Consider the following 19,232-nt stretch of genomic DNA (forward strand, 5'->3'; position numbering starts at 1 on the left):
GATATTACACGAAAGATCTTCATTTTCATCAGCAGCACTAAAACATCCGTGCAGTCGTTGTTCCTTCGCATTCGTTGTGCAGTCAGAGTCATAGTTAGGGATGGTGGTCTTGCTGGATGACAGCAATGTGAGAATCGTTTTGTGCCAGAAGTACCACAGAGGTGTCAGTGCTCTGTTGCATGGGGTTACCTAGCAGCTACACTGGTTGCTGCAAGTGTTACTGGTGTACACAGCCCACAGTTTGGCTTTGATGGGGCAGTAGCCATTTAACTAAACAGTCTGAGTTTTTTTTTTTTTTTTCCCAAGCACTGTCTCTGTTCAATGCCAATTCCCCCCAGAGGCGGGAAGTCCCTAGCACATTCCCTTTTAGAAATCAGCATTATGAGCCATAGGAAATGCTGGAAAACCGCTTTGTATGTGTAATCTCTCTCCCTCTTTTTCAGCAATATTTTTTGCTTTTTTTGTATTGTCAGATTTCTGTAAGTACTCACAACATAGGGAATATTGGGATGAAAATAGCACATTTTGCTACTCAGGTTAATTCTGTTAGTGGTTAATGCTCCTCACTGAACCCTTCCCATTTATGCTGAAACCACTTTAGTATGAAATGAGACCTGACATGTTCCAGCCTTTGTTACTGCGTGTACGCGATCTTTTTCTTCCAATATTGCCCCCCTTGAGTGTTAGGGAATATTCTGTATTACTTTCTTATCTTTTAATTTATGACTTATAATACATACATAATGGATACTACACAATTAAAATGTAATGTTTTAATTACATTTTAAAATCCTATTTCTGGAAGTAGTGCAATTTTGAATTCCAAATACTTCTGACTTCTGGAACACTTTTCTAGAAGTTTGGAGTTAAGCCTGGAAGTCTTTTCACTCTTTGAAATGATAGGCAATATGTTTGTAGGTATGTATGAGTCTATAAAAGCAATATATGCTGCTGTTTTCCAAGTAACTCAGAGGTACTCGTGGTTGCAATGAAAAGAAGTAGTGGCATTACTGGGTATAGTTTTGAGATGAAATTAATTCTAAATTTGCGAGTTCTCAAGTAGCATCATATAAAGTCTAAGCTCAGTGTGCTTCATTGACAGTATGCTTCAGCAACACTTGGAAATCATCATAAGCCTTTCTTACTCCTTCATTTAAAATGAAAGTTAAATAAATGCATTTTAAAAAAAGATAAACTGAATAGTATAAAGGGCTGAAGGACTCCAAATCATAACAGGGAACAGAATGTACTTTACATAAAGAAACAGCTTTTACTGAGGAAATGATAACCCTCCTTGACTAGTAGAAGTACTGTGAGAAGAAAGAAATTGCTGTTTATATTGGAACTTGCTTATAGACTGACTACAGCAAATCCACTTAATTTTAATTTGAACTCCTCTGCTAAGAATAGAAATGTCATGAGTGGGCAGTACGCGGTATCCTAGTGGTATTTGATAGAATCTATCGTATATAACTGTAAAGCTTTTTCTTTGAAAATATATTTAAAGGCCAGTTTTGTTTGGGATGCTAATATTTTCCAAAGTATGTTTTGAAAACACTAGTTGCCTGAATAACACAAATGTTGGGGGTTTTCCCAAGTATTCCCTGCTTTCTGATAGCATTTAGTGATATTTGCTTTCCTGCTTGTGAACAATGGGGGAAGTTTAAGGAGAGCAGTGTAGCTCTTTCTAAGGACATGTCTTCAGACAGTCAAAGGGATGCCTCTAGCATGGCTGTTCAGTATAACTGGATTTTAATTTAAACATAAGAGTACTGTTAGTGCTCCTAGAAAGGAGTGGTTCGCAACCCCGGGTAGGAGCCAACACAGGTGTGATTATCCACTTCTGGGCCACTTGGGAAAGTTACTGCCTGGTTTGGTGCCTGTGGTCCATGACAGCGGTGTGAATCCTGCAAGGCATGGCAGTGTTTTGCTTGAGGGCTGTGGAAAAGCATTGCTTCTACGTTCTTGTTGAGTGACAGTGAACAGGCTAGCTGAACTCAGGGTAAACTGAGCGTAAAGCTCATGGGTGAATTCATTCCTTGTGTGACTTGGTCTGCTTTGATGAAAGGCTGGTGTCTAGTCATCCAGCGTTCAGTCATGCACTGTGAATGCCAGATGATGCTTCAGCCCCCCAAACAAATACTGCTGCCAACTGACAAGGTGGGGGGACTACACGGGCTGTAGGGAGAGGCGAGGTGGAGGCAGAGTTACCGCTGGGATGTCAGTGCTCTTGGACATCAGTTCATCTGTGCAGCTGGACACTAAAGCAGGATGCAGTGCACAAATTTGGCCAAGTCTAGTGATAAATGTGTAACAGAAGACTCACGGGAGAGACGGTTTTGGAGAAACTGGCTAACGGACCTCCAACTTGATCCAAGACAGACCAAGAAAACTGTATTTCCCTGGGCTGTTTGAGCATACTTCTCACACACAGAGGTGCTGTTTATGTGGAAATTATAATTGAGGCCTGCCATTTAATCTGATTATTTTAGTATTGGTGTACTGCTTGTATCTCTTTTCAAGTCAGTGCGTTTCAGAAAAAGACACTTTTATTGTTTTATTTTAACTGTGTGTATTGTAAATGAAAAATGGAATTTCATAATGGTATTAAATATAGAACTGAAATGAATACAATAAAATCAGTTTTAAGACTTTGATAGTTAAAAAAAAAAAAGTGTTTATCTAGCCAAAACAAGAAGAGGATTTTTATCTGCTCTGTAAAATTAGAAGTGCTTTATCTGTGAAGAATTACACCTAAGATAAAAAAAGGCAAAAAGCGATATTGTAGGCTGATTACCATATCGAGTGTGAACTGTTTACTCTCAGAACATCTTGTTCATTTCATATAAGCAGATAACTTTTTGGGAACCCTTTGCAGGAGAGTGGGATTTTAACTTTCTCGCATCTAGGCTACATAGTTTAGCAAATTCTACAGTCTGAATTATAACCAAAAGAACAGTTCTGTGTTAATATAGAATTATTTTCTATAATAATAACAATTTTTAAAAGATTTCTAGCACCTCTCTGGAGTCAATCAATCTTTCAGAAGCTGAAAATAGGAGTCTTTGGTAGGATTTCCAACTACTTGTTACATATTCTCTGAGGAAGACAGACTTTCTCTCGCGAGGCTGTGGTGTTTATTAGACATCAGAGTTTTGCTTAATGCAAAAAAATAAGCATATTGGACAACATAAAAACCCCCATAATTGATAACTATTTAGTGCTTTTTATCTCTTTCTTGAAGGGGCATCTAGAGACATTAATTTTTTTTCTTGTTCTTTAGCATAAATAGAAGGGGTAGCTTTGTGTAGAAGTCAGTTTTTCTGAGAGCGTACTTAAAGTGGAAAAGTAATGCCATTCTGGCCATCCCACAGATGTGTCATCTTAGGGTGAAAACCCACTAGGAGTCTGAAGCTTTTGTTAAATGTTACTGTATAGGTAGCTTAGGCTTTGTAGTGCATAAATGAATTTGCTGGTGTCATGGGGTTTAGACCTTTCTTGCAATGAAAGAAATTAATTCCAATTCGTGGGTCTGTGCTCTGTATTTTCTCAGGATATCCATCCATTGGTTTAATTGAAGCCCATTTTCTAGGAATTCCTCTGTCAGTACTTAATCAATTTCTCAGTCAATATTAATTGACCCTCAAAATTAGGTTTATTTCAGTGTTTGTAGAAGAATTTGAGACTATTATAGATTTGAGTTGTTCTTGGACTTTTAGTTTTCTTTGTGTTGTTGTTAAATACTGTACCATTGCTTGGAGAACTCATTCATGTACAGAGAAGCTTGCAACAGACCAAAGTTGGCATCTTTAAGTCATCATAGTGATTCAAGGTAGCTGAAATACAGAGATTATCAAGTGTTAAATATATTTGAAAGTGTCACATGCACCGAAGTAGTGAGCGCATAGGTTGAGTTGGCAGTGGACAACTGACTGTGGTCCCCTCCAAGTCTGATACTTGATTTTGCAGAGACACAGGCGTCTCCAGGAATGCTTGTAAAATCTGCCTTTCATTAACAACTGTGCACTGTTCTCCATTGCCAATTCATCCTCAGCTTTTGCATAATGCATACAGAATACTCTGGAGGTGTTAGGGATACTTTTCAGAATAAAGCCTTGGGAAAAAGATCCGCTGCACTCTGGAGGATTTTTTCTGAAGGTTTTCATTATGAGGACTATCAACTTCATTTTTTACTTCCTCTACCATTAAATCTCATATACAATTGAACAGGAATTGGTTAAGAGGAACAACTTTCTTCCCTTGAACATTTTGCTGAAAGTGTATTAGTATCAAAGTGGATTATTAGAGCCTGAAGCTCCGATCTTAATCAGAATTCTACAAAGTAATCAGTTCTGGATGGAATTTTTGTTCTGCTTGATAATACGTATTTGTACTCAGCTTTTTTGCACTTCTGTCAGCACTTTTGGAGTGTATAGGGACCAGGGGATGTTGGGATTTTTTGGTGGATTTTTTTTTACCTCCTGAAGATGAACCGAAATGAGACTCTGAGCTGTTTGGAGAATCTAACTGTGTAATTACTCTTTAAGAGGTTGTCAGTGTGCTTGATAGTGATAAAGTGCAGAACACTTATTCCCAGCTTAGTGTGAATTTACAGATAAAGGTTCAGAACAAATCGAAGTTCCTGTACTAGGCAATGAAAACCCTTGACCTTTATTAATTGATGGTAAACAAGAATAATTTACCCACAACTTAGGGAAGTTATCTTGCACTGCTACCTAGACAGGTTTAGTTTTATTTTTGGAGAAGATCTACTTACGTACTGCATTTAATTTTTCCCTTATTTGTGTCTGATACAGCCAGTGCTTATTATTTTTTTCCTCTGTTTCAGCACCCAAAGACAATGAAGAGCGCGTGTTCCGGGAGCGTATGCGCCCCAGAAAGCGGCAGGGCGCTGTGCGACGCAGAGTACATCAGGTTAATGGACACAAGTTCATGGCCACCTATCTTAGACAACCAACGTACTGTTCACACTGCAGAGATTTTATATGGTATGACTTTGCTTTCTTTGTGACTTTGAGCTGGAGAGTTAACATACCCTCCTGTTTTGCTGTATAAATGACGTAGGGTAGTTCTTTTCCTCTTCATTTTAATATTAAGCTGTAATCAGTTTTGCAGATGATAATGGAAGATTGTTAAACTTCCATCACAAATGTTAGAATTTGTTGTATTTGTGGTTTTTATCCTCTTAGCCACAAAGTTCAAGCTTTCCGTGTCTAGTGCACACTAGAAATTCTAGGTACAGAGCCAGCCTTGTGTTCTGTAGATGCCTACGTGTAGATTTAGACTTAATATTAAATCTATATGTTTTGCCAAGATGACTGAATTCTTCAGGTGCTTCAATATTACCATCTTCCTCCTGGGAGATGCTAAGCTCCTATACATCCTACTGAAGTTAATGGAAGGGAATATTAGACTAATAATGACCCAGGGGTTTGGGTGCTCAGTGTACAAGGTCTTTCTTATTACAGTGTATGTCAACAACTGCCTTTTAGAAATTATTTACATTAGTTTTGAGTACTCATATTTTTAACAGAGGGAAAAGTGGTGGAGACATTCAGTTTTGAGTTATGTTTTAGCAACTCCGGTTATGTTTTCCAAAGTTACCTGCAGAAACTGATTTGCACCTTAGTACACAAGGTCTGATGTGATACATAATTAATATTTCTTAAGAGTGTGTAATGAATCAGTCTTTCTTTATGTGAAATGATGTGAATCGTACATGAACTCAACTACATTCCCCTAAGAAATGTCTGCAGGTTAGGTTTGAGGTTAATATGATTTCAAGCAACAATATTGGCAAATGCAATCTTCTGTCTAATTGGAGGCCTGCTTAATGACTATTTTACTGGATTGTGGCTTCTCTCTATGTACCCTTTGGCTTTGCCTATTTTATTATAGTAAATATGTCATTACTTCCAAATCCCCTCATGGCTTGTCGTCCTACCTGTTATGCAGCTGAAATGTGGTTCCAACTTTTTTCTAGTCCCAGTCTAGGCATGCAGTTATAAGAAACTATTCTTTTTAAACTTCTGCATGTCCAGTAAAGAGAGGAAAAACTGTGTTTCATTTTTGAAAATACATATTCTTCATTTTCTAAAACACTTTTATTTTCAGGGGTGTAATAGGAAAACAGGGATACCAGTGTCAAGGTAAGAGAAAAATCTACTGGACAGTTTCAATATATGTATTATGTTATGAATGATATTTCCTTCAAGCATTGTATATGTACAATGTTAAGAATTTAGCACAAGCTGATCAGAATGTTTGTCTCACCGAAGATAGTCTTTACAGTAAGTCACAGTCACAAGATTTTTCAAAACTGTTGGTCTTGGGCAGCTTACATGAGGTAGGGGCACAGTTGAGAGCACTGTAAGCAGATGCTAGGTATCCCTTGATTCACAACCAACTAGGGGACCATATCTGTGGATGTTGGCTTCTTCATTTTTCACTTCTTGCATTTTAAAATTGTGAAAACTTTATTCTGATTAAGATTCTTCGTTTAAAAATGCCAGGTAATTGCAAAGGCTATAATTAAATAGATGAGATAATTATAGAGGTCATTATTAGAGAAGTTATAGCAAAGACTGCAGAAGTGCTTTGTTTTCAACTCCATTTTTTCAACTCAGTTTCTTGTACTCTTAATTTTTTATGCAGTCACGTCTTGGGATGATGTTTTTCTGCTTCTCATCTGACAAGTAAAAATAATCAAGTTAGTGATGATTTTTCAGTTACAAAAGACTTGATGAAATCTCATTGTAAATAAATAAATGCAAATAATGGTTTTACATGTTATGATAACAATTACAGTATTAACATACAGCAGATGTTCTTTGAGTTCTGTTTTTTTTTTTTTTTCTTATGACAATGACCAAAGCTAGAAGAAAATGGGATTCGTTATTTCACTCTGAAGGTTTTTTTTCTACACTTAATGACCTTGAGTCCTACACTATAATAGACCTTGCAGTTTTTAATCTTGTCTGTCATATCTGCAAATGTTATTTATTGATTAAGTAATCAGTATGAATATTGACAAAGCGTTTTTGCCTCCTGAAACATTTTGCTGTTATCAACTTATGATAATGTGTTACAGAAAGAATGTTAGACTTTTTTCTGTTCTTTGACATTTACAATGAGTTATCTATATGTCTCTCTTCCTCTGGAAGCTCTTCAGACGAGAATTGGTTTTGCCATTGTGTCTCATTTAATGTGGAAATCATGGACTTTAGCAGATAAAGAAATCAAATATGTAGAAAATTGAGAAAAAATGTGGTTAATATTTCAGAAGGTAATTTGTAGTTTTATCTACTCAGATTTTGGCAGATAAGCTTTAGTGCTCTTAAAATTCATTGGTTTCTTGAGAGTCCATTATCTTCTGCCTTTGTAAGTCAGACTTAATTCATAGGACTCGCCCACTCTCCACTCACTTGCAGCCTTTCAAGTCCCAACATTTCTGTCGTCTGAGTTGAAGCTTTTGCTTAAAATCAATCTTCATGAAAACTCCTTCTTTTATCTGTTTTTTGTTTATAGTTTGCACTTGTGTAGTCCACAAGAGATGCCATGAACTTATAATAACGAAGTGTGCTGGCTTAAAAAAACAGGAAACTCATGATGAGGTAAATGTTTATAAAATAGATTTTCTAGATTAAACTCTGTCTTTCATCTGTTCAAAGTAGTGTCATCTCCTCTGTTTAATCAATGAATATTATAGACTTTCTTGTGCCCTTCTGGTTGTCTGTGATGTAGCATTTACTTTGGAATGACAGATTACCATAACAGTTTCATCTACATGAGAATTGTTATACAGGAATTTATTTCTGATTAGTAAAATTCCTATGACATCTGAATGCTTAAAGTCTCAGTGAGCTTTTTCCACTCCTTTTCATTTTTAACATCCTCCATTTCTGAATTAATAAAGAGTTTTGTCATTTCAATTCAGAAGAAGCAGGATGGGATCCCTTAACTGCGTTTTGTGTGGCTGAGTCATGAGCAGCTGGTAGGGTAGGCAGTATGCTTGGCTATATTGCATCAACATAAAAGACTGCTCAGAGTTTTCTTGCAAAGTCTCACCTCAACAAAGACTGCATTCAAACTGTCAAAACGTAGAACAAAAGCCATCCATGTGTTGAAGAATACCCATGGATATTGTATAAGATGATAGTGATAACACAAGGTACTGCATAGCTAGCAGGTTTTCCAGCATAATTACTCCCTACCTCCAGCAAGCTTTTGTGTAGTATTTGAATTAGCACAATCCGTGCTTCATGCTATCAGGCATTTAAATAGATGAAGACATCACCTGAAAATGAAATTTTCTGCCTTCAGAACCGTAGTGAGAGAAAAAAACCAATCCTGTCACTTGGGTTAAAGGTCTGCCTCAGCCAAGATGGCCCTTTTAGGCTTGGTTCACATATCAGTGTTGATTTCTGTGGACAGTCATATATGCCAGGGAGCGATGTGACTGCTGTTGTGTTCAGCTCACTTAGACTCCTCAAGTTTTGGGGTATGCTTTTCTGGCTGTGTTGATAGGGGACAGATGGCAAGGGGAGTGGGCTTATGGGTTTTTTAAACAGTTGTAACCCTCAGCTGTAACTGGTGAATGCTTTATCTTATACAGAAGTTTTTTTCCTTGTGTTTTAACAGAAAAGTTAATGAACGCTCACTGTCCTGTTCTGGTTTGTGCAACAGTAAGGGCCTACTGCCGTTAACCACAGAATTAGTGAGGCCATCAGTGGGTGATCCCAGTTCCCCGGCCATGCAGAAAAAGTACATTGCTTAGTTTTATTTGTTAAAAGCCTCCATTTATATGCCTGAAAAAACCTAGTTTAAGTTATAAATCAGAGTTGTGTGTAATGATGGTTTTAAGCCACTCTTTCAACTTTGGTAGGAATTTGACTGAGACACTTAACTGATCTCATTCTCCCTGTGCCATTTGCTGCCATTTTTCATATTGGAAGAATTCTTTAATATCCAGTTCATGACCAGTATTTTTCATCCAAAACTTGGTCGTTTGCATAGGAGTGTGATAAAGGGCTGTGTTTGGCTGGTGTTGATGTTGCATAGTATTCACAGGAAGATACAAAACCTTGTGTAGATTTATATTCCCAGGCTCCAGACTGGTGGAGACTTGCATGCTTTGCTGACATAATGCTCTCATTGTTCGGAAGGGGTACTAGATCGCTGGAGAGAAGCCAGTGGCAATAGGAAGGGGAAGGAAAAACGTGGAAATAAATCTCCTGCTCTGCAGTGGCCACTATACAAACTTAGAAGTGGCATCCTAGTTATACCTTAAAATCTCTGAAAACAACAGGTTATCCTTGTCATTTTCATGATGTAAAGAAGAGTGAAATATGAAAAGGTAAAGTGGCTGTGACATATTTCTCTTTCTTAGTCTTGTATTAGTTCAGCCTCCTGCTCCTAAAACAATTGGGAGTGACTTCCTTGCCTTCCACATTAAGAGATCTTTCCTGATAGCTATATATTTGTTGTTCCCAGAAGTACTAGGAAGTAGTCTTCAGCCTTTATCTCTTGGACAGCAGCAGCCCTTCCCCTCTTTTCCCCAAATAAAGAGAACAGCTCTGGAGCTAATGCAAAGATCGTCATCTGAACACAGACCTATTTCACTTGTTTGTATTCTGTGTGTTTTCCAAAGATAGCAGGGCCTAGGCACATACTGGTTATACAGAAATTAATTAGAATGAAATATGCTGTGCTCTCCTTTTGCAGCAAGTGGGATCCCAGCGTTTCAGTGTCAACATGCCTCACAAGTTCAGCATTCACAATTACAAAGTGCCCACCTTCTGTGACCACTGTGGTTCATTGCTCTGGGGTCTTTTGAGACAAGGTTTACAATGCAAAGGTAAGGATCACCACTTCAGAGCTTGTCTTTTGCTTTGTGAGTGCAGTAGACTCAGAAAGATTTAAAGATATCCTGTCTTCTCCAGCATGCACGCAAATGAGTAGAAAGTAAATAGCGGGCTGTAGGCGTTGCCCTCAAGGTCAGAAAATGATCCTTTACCCTGTCTGCAACACCCGGCACTAACAGATGCAGAGGACAGAGGTGCAGAAACACATTTTGCACTCGCTGCTGTGTACGTTTATTGCCACACAGGAAATTAGAAGTTGACAGAAAATGAGGAGTGTGAGAATTTACGTCCCTTTAGCTTATATGCCTTTGTGTTTTCAGGTTTGTGGTGATGGTGGTTAAACTTTTTAAACATCATTATTCCAGCTACTTTTCCCTTGAATATCATCTTCAAAAATTGCTATTGTCTATTGGCTTGGGTGAGCAGAACCGGTCCCGTGTGCCCGTATCCAGACAATGAGGGATTCCAATATCTAGATAAATCATCCTGTGTGATGGTCTGTCTAACCCCTCTGTTCCAGAAGGCAGAGGACTCGCCATGTTCTGCAGCAGGACGGTGTAGTCTGCACAGTAACTGTGTATGAACGTACTGCTGGAAGGTGCATTCTTGTCGTTTTAGCTGACTAACAGAAAGGGTTGGTTCTGTATCTCCTTCTTCCAAACAAATCTATACATTCTAAAAGGGGCAGAAAACAGTACAAACACTTGCAAAGGGAAGTAATATTTTAGAAATAGTGAGTAAAATACTTCAATTAGTGGGCTGATGTAATGAAAATTGTCAGATTCTTGGAAAGTAGGACCTGCTGGAAATAGAAGCATTTTCCTTTTGTTGCACCTTTACGAATGGGTAGATCCGTGCTCATAAATACAAAAAACGCGTTATGTGCACTTCTCAACAGCAAACAAAATTTCTTTTGGGGCAAAGTGGTACCCGGTGAGAGTGTTCTGAAGTTCAAGCCTTCCCCTGTGATTCTAGCTAGTGAGCAGTGATAAAAGGTTGACTCTAAATACTGTTACTTTACTGCTGTTAAAGATTTTGTTCAAATGCTATCTTAATTATGGTGGAGATATAGTCAGAGAAGATTTTTCAGTTAAATCCGATTTTTTTTTTCCTCTTTGATTTTTTTAATTCAGTTTCTCTCCACTTAATCTGTGAATATATTAGTTCACGGTCATATTCTCTCCCAAGTACCATAGATGTTCATTTCCTCTTAACCGTAGAAAATAACACTGTTATTGTGTATGAATTTACTGGTAGCAGGTACATAGCAACAATAGCTTAGAGAGCCTATGTTGCTTTCTCCATGTTCATAACATTAATCCCTACAAAAATGCAGCATGGTCTACATAGAATCTAGGGCTCGCCTGAGCTGGTAATGCCATTTTCTCTCAAAAGTGCCAAACAATGCTCCCTTCTTCGGAGAGGTACTTGCTCGCCCAGTGTTGTTATTAACACCATGAAAAGTGCGCTCCAGGGGTTTATTCTTCTTCTGGTTTTTTCACTGCTTATTCTTGTGCTGCTTTTTACAAGATATGTTCATGCACTTAGACTGTACAAGTGTTCCTGCTTGCTGTGTTTCAAGCTGTTCAGTTCCTCAGTGTCCACTGTTACGGATCCCAGGTTAAACATTTTACTTGCCACTGAGTTTTCATCACCGAATACACATGCATTGAAAATCCCATGTGTACCCATTTCTTTGTGCTTTTCTTGGGAGCTGCAACATACTTGAAAAGGCAAGACACCTGCTTTCTAAAGTGTGTGGTTGCTGCCGCAGATACGGAGCCTGTATATAGTCAATGCGGATTCTCTCTTTAGGGCTTATAGGCGAGAGCATTGTTGATTGACAATATAATGAAAGGCACCTTTATAAATACACACTTTTTTGAGGTAGTGTTTAATTACACTCTCAGTTTTGCCTGCTTTATGCCTTGTTCCACAAGAGGGCAGTGAAGTCTAAGATAAAATATGTCATCTGCTCCTAACAAATCCATGCTATGCTATTTTTAATGGGGTGTAGTTCTGCCCCCTACCCTGTAGTCTGGAAGCAGTGTCAGGGTTTTTTCCTGTTACTGCTATCCTTGTTTCAGGAGATGGTATTTAAGAGACAGAGTTAGTAACTGGAACTGGATTGCCATCTAAAGGAAGAAAAAGACTTTTATTAAGACTTAAACCACTCGATTTTATGACTGCCTACTTTAGGACTTAATCTACATGAGTAAAATAGAGTAAGGAGCAATAATAGGTGAGGAGCTGATGTTGTGCTGTCAGGATGAGAGCAGAGGTAGACTGCAAAAATCCAAACTCCGAAGGATGTTCCTACAAATTCAAATTCTATTTAAGATTACAAGATCATTAGATATGTTCATTTGTGCCTGTGTCTGTTCTGGGTACTGTGTGAAAGCGCTGTTCTGCGTTATCATAGCAGGAGAGTGGTAAACAGGTTAATAATTTTATGTTAGCATTCAAGTGTCACTGCAAATCCAGCTAAGTATTTTTCTACTGAAACCATATTGATTTGAAAAAGTTATTGGTAGGACCAATAATGTCTTATTTAAGTAAGACAAATGCATGCCAAGATAGTATTTAATTTTGTGCTATTGTGTTACGTTTCATTGCAGTTTGCAAGATGAATGTACATCGACGCTGTGAAACAAATGTGGCACCAAACTGTGGAGTAGATGCTAGAGGCATAGCTAAAGTTCTTGCAGATCTTGGAGTCACTCCAGATAAGATCACTAATAGTGGGCAGAGGAGGAAAAAGGTAATTTTACTATGTGGTGTCATTTAAGACATGAAATAAGTATGGCTGTATTGCAACTTTACTAGTTGGGATTCAATCCCACTCTCTTGTCCTGCGTTTTTTATTGTCAGTACACAACTAGGAAATTGGCTTTTGAATTGTAAGTGCAAATCATCTATTCTGAATATTGATATGAAATGTATTTTGACCTGCTACTATTTTGCAAACCTGGAGTCTGTACAGAGTCTGGAAGGATCTTCCTTTTTTAATTTTGCGCAAGGAGATTTGAAGACGGTGTCTGACACAACAGTTCATAAAGCTTAAATGTGTTTTTGGCTCAGAAATTACTTTGGATGTTTGACTGGTGGAGACACAGCACTACACTGTAACACTGTAAATGCTGATGAATGAGCCATTGTGATGACTCACATACAGAGGAGCTGTTTGCTAGATGACCGTTCCAGAGTTGTCATCACTATTGCAGGAAGAACTAGTCTGTTCTAGAAATAAAAAGCACAGGTCACCTCAAGTATACCCAAAGCTGATGGAGGTATTCTGGATTTGTAATACGTATCCTGGATCAGAATTTGGCCACGCTTTCTGTCTCTATTTGCATGACTGTGGCAACAGACCCGTTGCTCTCACTTACAGAAACAGGCAAGTTTTACCCTAGTTTCTTAAAACCTTGACATACAGTTCTGTTCATTTTCCTGATCACTGCACAGTTGGATCCCTTGCACATTTTTTTAAAATGTTACAGAAACATAAAAAACCTCAGGAATAAATTAATTGTTTTGTGACTGTTACGGCATGAGTTAGTTGTCACTGCTTGCTGGTGCTTGTTGTAGTGAGGTGTATTTAACGGATAGATTTCTACGCAGGCTCAAGGTGGCTCTTCAGACCTTTCCCACTCACTGGCTATGTGATTATGTTTATTTCATCTTAAGAACCTATTTTTCTTTAAATTGCTGGTTCTTCTTCTGTTTATATTATGGTCTCTATTTCATACGATGCTGTCCACTGTACAGTTGAGGTTCTGCCCATGAGAATCTGTAGGGGTAGAACATGTTCACTTTCCTTCATACTTATACTTGCAAATTAATGTTGTTAAATTTCATTTCTTCTTGGCACGGGAGAATCTCATAGCTGAGTATCCCTTTTGGAATTGTTCTTAGCTAATTGCAGGTGCAGAGACTCAACAACCGGTTCCTGGAAGCGCATCATCAGAAGAAGATAGGTCAAAGTCAGCACCAACTTCGCCATGTGATCAAGGTTGAATATCTCTTTTTATTTTGTAACTGATATATAGAGTCACATATTTTCCTTCTTTATGAGGAGTGAAAAACGCTATCATCCCCAGCCTTTGTGGAACCAAATCCATGAAGTAGTTACCACCGGAAAATGAAGCACTTAAGAAAGTGCAAGAACTTTTTTAAAATGCCTACTTCTCATTTTGTTTAAATCTGTGAAATTAAGTAGCTTTTAAAGGGAAAAATATAAAGTGGTTATCTTAAAATATTGTGAAGCTTACCAGGTAAGTCCTTGCCTAACCAAATACTTTTATGTAAGGAGTTTATATATTCTATTGTAAGAGAGAGAACATTTTAAATGGTACCACAGAACTTAAGAACACCTTTATGGAAAAGCCTCTATCTGTTAGTAAGTTTTTGAGATAAAATTGCCTCCTTGCAATTCTACGTTGAGCGTTTGTGATAAAAGAACTCTCTGTCCGGTTAGGCTATGCTAGCATGTCTGTGGTGTCTCTAGCGGCTTCATAAAACTGCATTTCCCTTCAGTGATTTTTTTTTTTCATGCATAGATGTGGAGACAAATATTTTAATCTTCAGTGATAGGACCTGATACCATTGAGCTGAACAGCCTGATTGAGCTGAACATGTATGTCAGCAGCACTTCTTGAATCTGATCCGATTGATGTTTTTAAAAATCAGAAGTCTGTGGTGTATCTTATGTACCATCATGTGTAGAAGCTGATGAATGAAAAATCTTTACACCAACACATAGCGAGACAGATCCTTTTGTGTCAAATTCTTTGAAATTCCTTACAAGTGAGAAATTCCTCACCCTTATTTTTGGGGAAGAGACATCCAAAGCTCCGTGGTAATAAGACTCTCAGTCCAGAACTGATTTAAATTTGTCAACCCTTTTGTTTCACAGACAGCATTTCAGTTAAATGATATTTATTAAGTAACAGATGTTTTGCTTAAAATAAGAACAAAGAATTTGTCTAAATTCTCTCTTAAATTTCACTTTTATAGCTGTCCAGTAAAACTGTTGCTTCCAAGGCCATCAGGCAGGAGTGCTATGCACGAGCTTGAGGCAGACCCTGAGGTCACCAGGACTCGCTGTGTTTAGCATTGAGAAGCCCTCAGAACCATGAAGCAGAGTTACACAATTGCTGCTTGAAACAGCACTAGGAAGTGGTCAAATACTTTATTGGCAGGCCCCTGATAACAGCTGGAGCTGAGCACGATGCTCCATTCATGTTGACTTCTAGGACTGGGACGCCCAACTATCCTTTGAACTTTTGAAGATACAACTCTGAAATACTTAAGCAGGAAGATGAGTAAGTGCTGCAGGAAGATAGGGGTATTCAAAACAAAGTACTTTTCTGTGTTACAGGAACACCTAAAGTCACTAAAACAACTATTTGGCCACTTTTCTAACTGATGTGTCAAGTTTTGGATATGTCATTTTCTTAGGAGCATTTTAAAAGGCTGCCCTTCCTGTTAGAGCAGGATTTTGGCTGATTACTGTAAGGTGGAGAAGCAGTTTGCTAACTGCATATTCGTAACCGCAGAACGCGCTGCACAGCATTCAGAGATGATGAATGTTCCTTCCCAAAACCGATACAGACTGACACAGGCTGTTTCTCTAATGTTTGGTTAAAATGAACACTTTCTTACATTTCCACAGAAATCAAAGAGTTGGAAAACAACATTAGGAAAGCATTATCATTTGACAATCGGGGAGAGGAACACAGGGCAACAGCTACAACGTCAACAGACAACCAGCTTAACAAAACTGGGGAGAATGGTGAAAATGGGGAGGTCAAACAGGCCCAGACCAAGCGAATAGGCCTCGAAGAGTTCAACTTCATCAAAGTATTAGGGAAAGGCAGCTTTGGCAAGGTGGGTACCTTTTTTTTTTTTTCCTTCCTGGTGTGCAGGCTTTTTTTGACTGTAGTGCTTTGAAAGTGTTCATGGTGACATTCAGAAAGTGCTTCTACCCCAGAGGTTTCCTTCCATTCTTTACCCATTGGGTAAAAGCAGCTTTTACCCCACAGATCAGGAATATCAGCTCCCTGATCAGCTGGCATTTTCTGTGCTTTAGCTCACTTCACTAATTAGGGTCAAGCCTTTTGAAACACAATGTCGATGTTCCACTATTTCAGGATATTGATAATGAAGACAATGCATAGAGTTACATACACACTGTTCAGCAAGATAATTGCTTGTGGCCAAGGAGGAAAATTCAGCCCAGGAGTAATGCTGTGGAGTTCTAAGTTCACTCCCTTTCTAGATAATACCCAGTTCAAGTTTACTTATTTCACAGAACAGTTTGTGTGCTTGTTTTTCTTTAGTGGTTGTGTTCAGTCCTGGAGGAAGCAGAACCCAAGCATTTCCACTCAGATACGACGAGTGCGAGAGGCTTAAAGAGCTGCCCAAAATACCACGCACGCAGCAAAGGAGTAACTCACCAGATAGGTTCCCACAGTAGGGAATTGATGAAGGTGGAAGGGACATTGCTCTCTTTACAGGGCTTGTAGATTTTTCTTTTCATAGTGCTGTGCACTGTGGAATCAAAGAGAAGGACTGAAATGTGAGTCTGTTTCACAAGTACACTCTTCCTTTCGTGATACACGGAACCGCAGATGCAGGGAGACAGGGCTGAAGCAGTTCTTTTGTCTCCCTGTTTTCTAATCCTTTCTCTGAAGATTACCCTGGCTCCAAGCCAGAACTGACCTAAACAGAATATAGGACTTGAACCTTAAACAATAGTAGTAGTTAAAATCAACAACTTTAAAGTGGCCAGAATGGTATGTGGGATTGTGTACTGAGTTTGTCACACACAATTCTCACTACCAAAAGTGGGAGATAAAAGTGAGAAATAAATTTCTGTTCTGTATCAACTTCCTTCATATTTAGTTTTTGAGATCTCATGAATAGGCACTCATTAAGATATGTGAATGAGGGGCTAAAAACTTTTGATCTTCTGCATCCTTAACTAACAAACAAAACAGATACTGGCTGTTTCAAATTTAAAGAGTACCAGAGGTGTCTTTTTCTAAAACCACCTTGCTTTACTTTTGATTTTATAAACCCACAACTTCACTCAGGCAAGTATGTAACTGTCCTTAGATTTGCAGTGCAGTCAAACTCATATGCAACCCTGCGTTATGGTGTCTGTCGTTCATATGCAAACAGAATTTCTCTTTGTTCTAGGTAATGTTAGCTGAGCTGAAAGGAAAAGATGAAGTATACGCAGTGAAAGTCTTGAAGAAAGATGTCATACTTCAAGATGATGATGTAGACTGTACAATGACAGAAAAGAGAATTCTGGCATTAGCACGGAAACATCCGTACCTAACGCAACTTTACTGCTGCTTCCAGACAAAGGTAAGCTACATGAACCTTTTACCAGCTTGTGCCCACAGAATAATATTCACCATTTCCAGAATAAAAGACAGCAGCATAAAAAGTACATCAATATTTGGAAAACATTTCTGAGAAGTTTTTGGCATTTCAGCATTTGCTACTGCTGCTACTACAGTGCTGTTAAATAGCATAAACACTATTACCTTTTAAGTACCAGGAGATGGCAGTAAATGTGTTAAAAAATAAAAAGATGTTAAAACCCCACATGCATAAGTTGCAAAAAAACCTAGCGAGGTGCCGTTTTCTGGGTTTTGTCTGTACAGTGGCAGGGTGCATCATTTCTTGAATTAAATACAAATGTTTACAACATCCAGTGTTCAGAGTAAAAATTCGACAGTGATCTTGTCGGCAATGACATCATGGCATAACACTCATTTTTTCAGTTTTCTTGTGCTGTGCAGTACACAAAATGTTCAGAAAGGAAAGGAAACAGCTATACTGCTTATCAAAGGAGTTTCTATCGTGGTAATGCTGCCCATGCACTTGGGGAGCAGGGAGAAGGAAAGGCAGAGAGCTGGTAATGAGAGTGTGTTCCTTGTTGGTAATTTTTCATGCAGAATTCCTCTTCATAGCACATTTTGGATTTGTTGCTTAAATGTAAGTGAACGTTTGGATGGTGTAGCTGACTTTCTAGGATTTCTGAATCCAGTCAAAGTGCTTGAAACCAGTTGTGTTCGGACAATATTTCTGGTTTTCATGTTTTAGTCCCTTATTTCTCTCTTGTCATTCAGCTGAGTTGACAGTTTTTTACCTGATTGTCCAGAAAGCTTTATAGACAAAAAAAAAAGACCCACAAACACAAAAACCACAAGGTGAATCTGTCTTGCAGATAGAATGACAATAATATATAATTGAATTTAATTTATTTTTAAAGTAAATCCTGTATTTTTTAAGTGCCTGATAAAAAATGTTTACTATTTCAAAGCACTGAGGTTTGAACTTTTGCCTGTTGACCTAAATTTGCCATTCATTTCAACGGGATGAGTTTTTGACCTGAAGGGAATAAGTTTAGGTGTTAGTATATATGTATGTTTTAAATAAAACACTTGAAAATCAATCAACTTCCTTCAAACTTCTGGATGTTTGGATTTTTTTTATTTCAGTGAGACATTACATTTTGTATTGAAGTCAATTTAATGGCAAAGTTTGGCAGATTAAACGAATAATTAAATTAGCATATTGAACAAACTTAAGAGTTACTAATGGTGTGTAAGAGTGAATGTGTGTGCACGTGTAAATTCCCACCTTTTCACATATAACCACAACTACATATGGCACAACTGAGCAAGTGCAATAATTATGTGTGTAGAATTACAGAAAAGCTGTGACTAAAAGCTCTTCCAGGAAGGTTGTCAGGAAAGATAAATAGGGTAGTGGGAAAGCCATAGGAAAATGGCTACTAGGATCAAGAAGTAGTAGTGTGTTCAAATATGCAAATAATGAAAGTTCAGTGTGTTTATACAGTTCTTAAAATAATGAAAATGCATTAGTGTTTTAGCTGCTTTGAGCTTGACACGAAAAAAATAGGAGGTGTGTATACAAGTTCTGTCTACGGAGGCTGTTTTGTGCATTCAGACTTCCATTTCATTTGAATGTGTGTGTGAATATTTGCTTTAAATGTTTTAACTTACTATTTTAAATTCTGTAACTAGAGTTGAGTGTGTTATTTCAGGTGAAGAAAGTGATAAAATATCGTACTGAGGTGAGGGATAAACTCTGTGAGCAGAAAGGGGCAGTCAGGACTAAGACAGGCTGTACTCCCTGAAGCGTAAATAAATGTATCACCAGCCTGATGTGAATCCTGTGGCAGAACATCAGTAAAGATCAGGTTTACATGAAATGAATTATGACAGAAAGTTCTCCTGCAACTTTCTGGTTTCTGGGAGATTTCTTTCCTTCTGTATTTCTCGTCTTTCTCCCCTCTTTTGTATC

At 38.1% G+C, this 19,232-nt stretch overlaps 1 protein-coding gene across 1 annotated transcript in view; it reads left to right on the forward strand.

Annotated features, from left to right (window-relative positions):
- Positions 1-17,261, forward strand: part of LOC104503759 (protein kinase C epsilon type-like) — a gene marked incomplete at its 3' end in the record, with an annotated part of 32,022 nt that extends 14,761 nt beyond the window's left edge. Inside the window, exons 2-9 of the mRNA XM_010147143.1 lie at positions 4,850-5,009; positions 6,136-6,170; positions 7,549-7,634; positions 9,745-9,877; positions 12,503-12,645; positions 13,800-13,896; positions 15,559-15,773; positions 17,088-17,261. Coding sequence (XP_010145445.1) covers positions 4,850-5,009; positions 6,136-6,170; positions 7,549-7,634; positions 9,745-9,877; positions 12,503-12,645; positions 13,800-13,896; positions 15,559-15,773; positions 17,088-17,261 — 1,043 coding nt within the window. The remainder of the gene's footprint in view (positions 1-4,849; positions 5,010-6,135; positions 6,171-7,548; positions 7,635-9,744; positions 9,878-12,502; positions 12,646-13,799; positions 13,897-15,558; positions 15,774-17,087) is intronic.
- Positions 17,262-19,232: the final 1,971 nt, after the last annotated feature.

This window comes from Eurypyga helias, unplaced genomic scaffold (assembly GCF_000690775.1).
Source record: "Eurypyga helias isolate BGI_N326 unplaced genomic scaffold, ASM69077v1 scaffold9862, whole genome shotgun sequence".
NCBI classification, from domain to species: Eukaryota; Metazoa; Chordata; class Aves; order Eurypygiformes; family Eurypygidae; genus Eurypyga; species Eurypyga helias.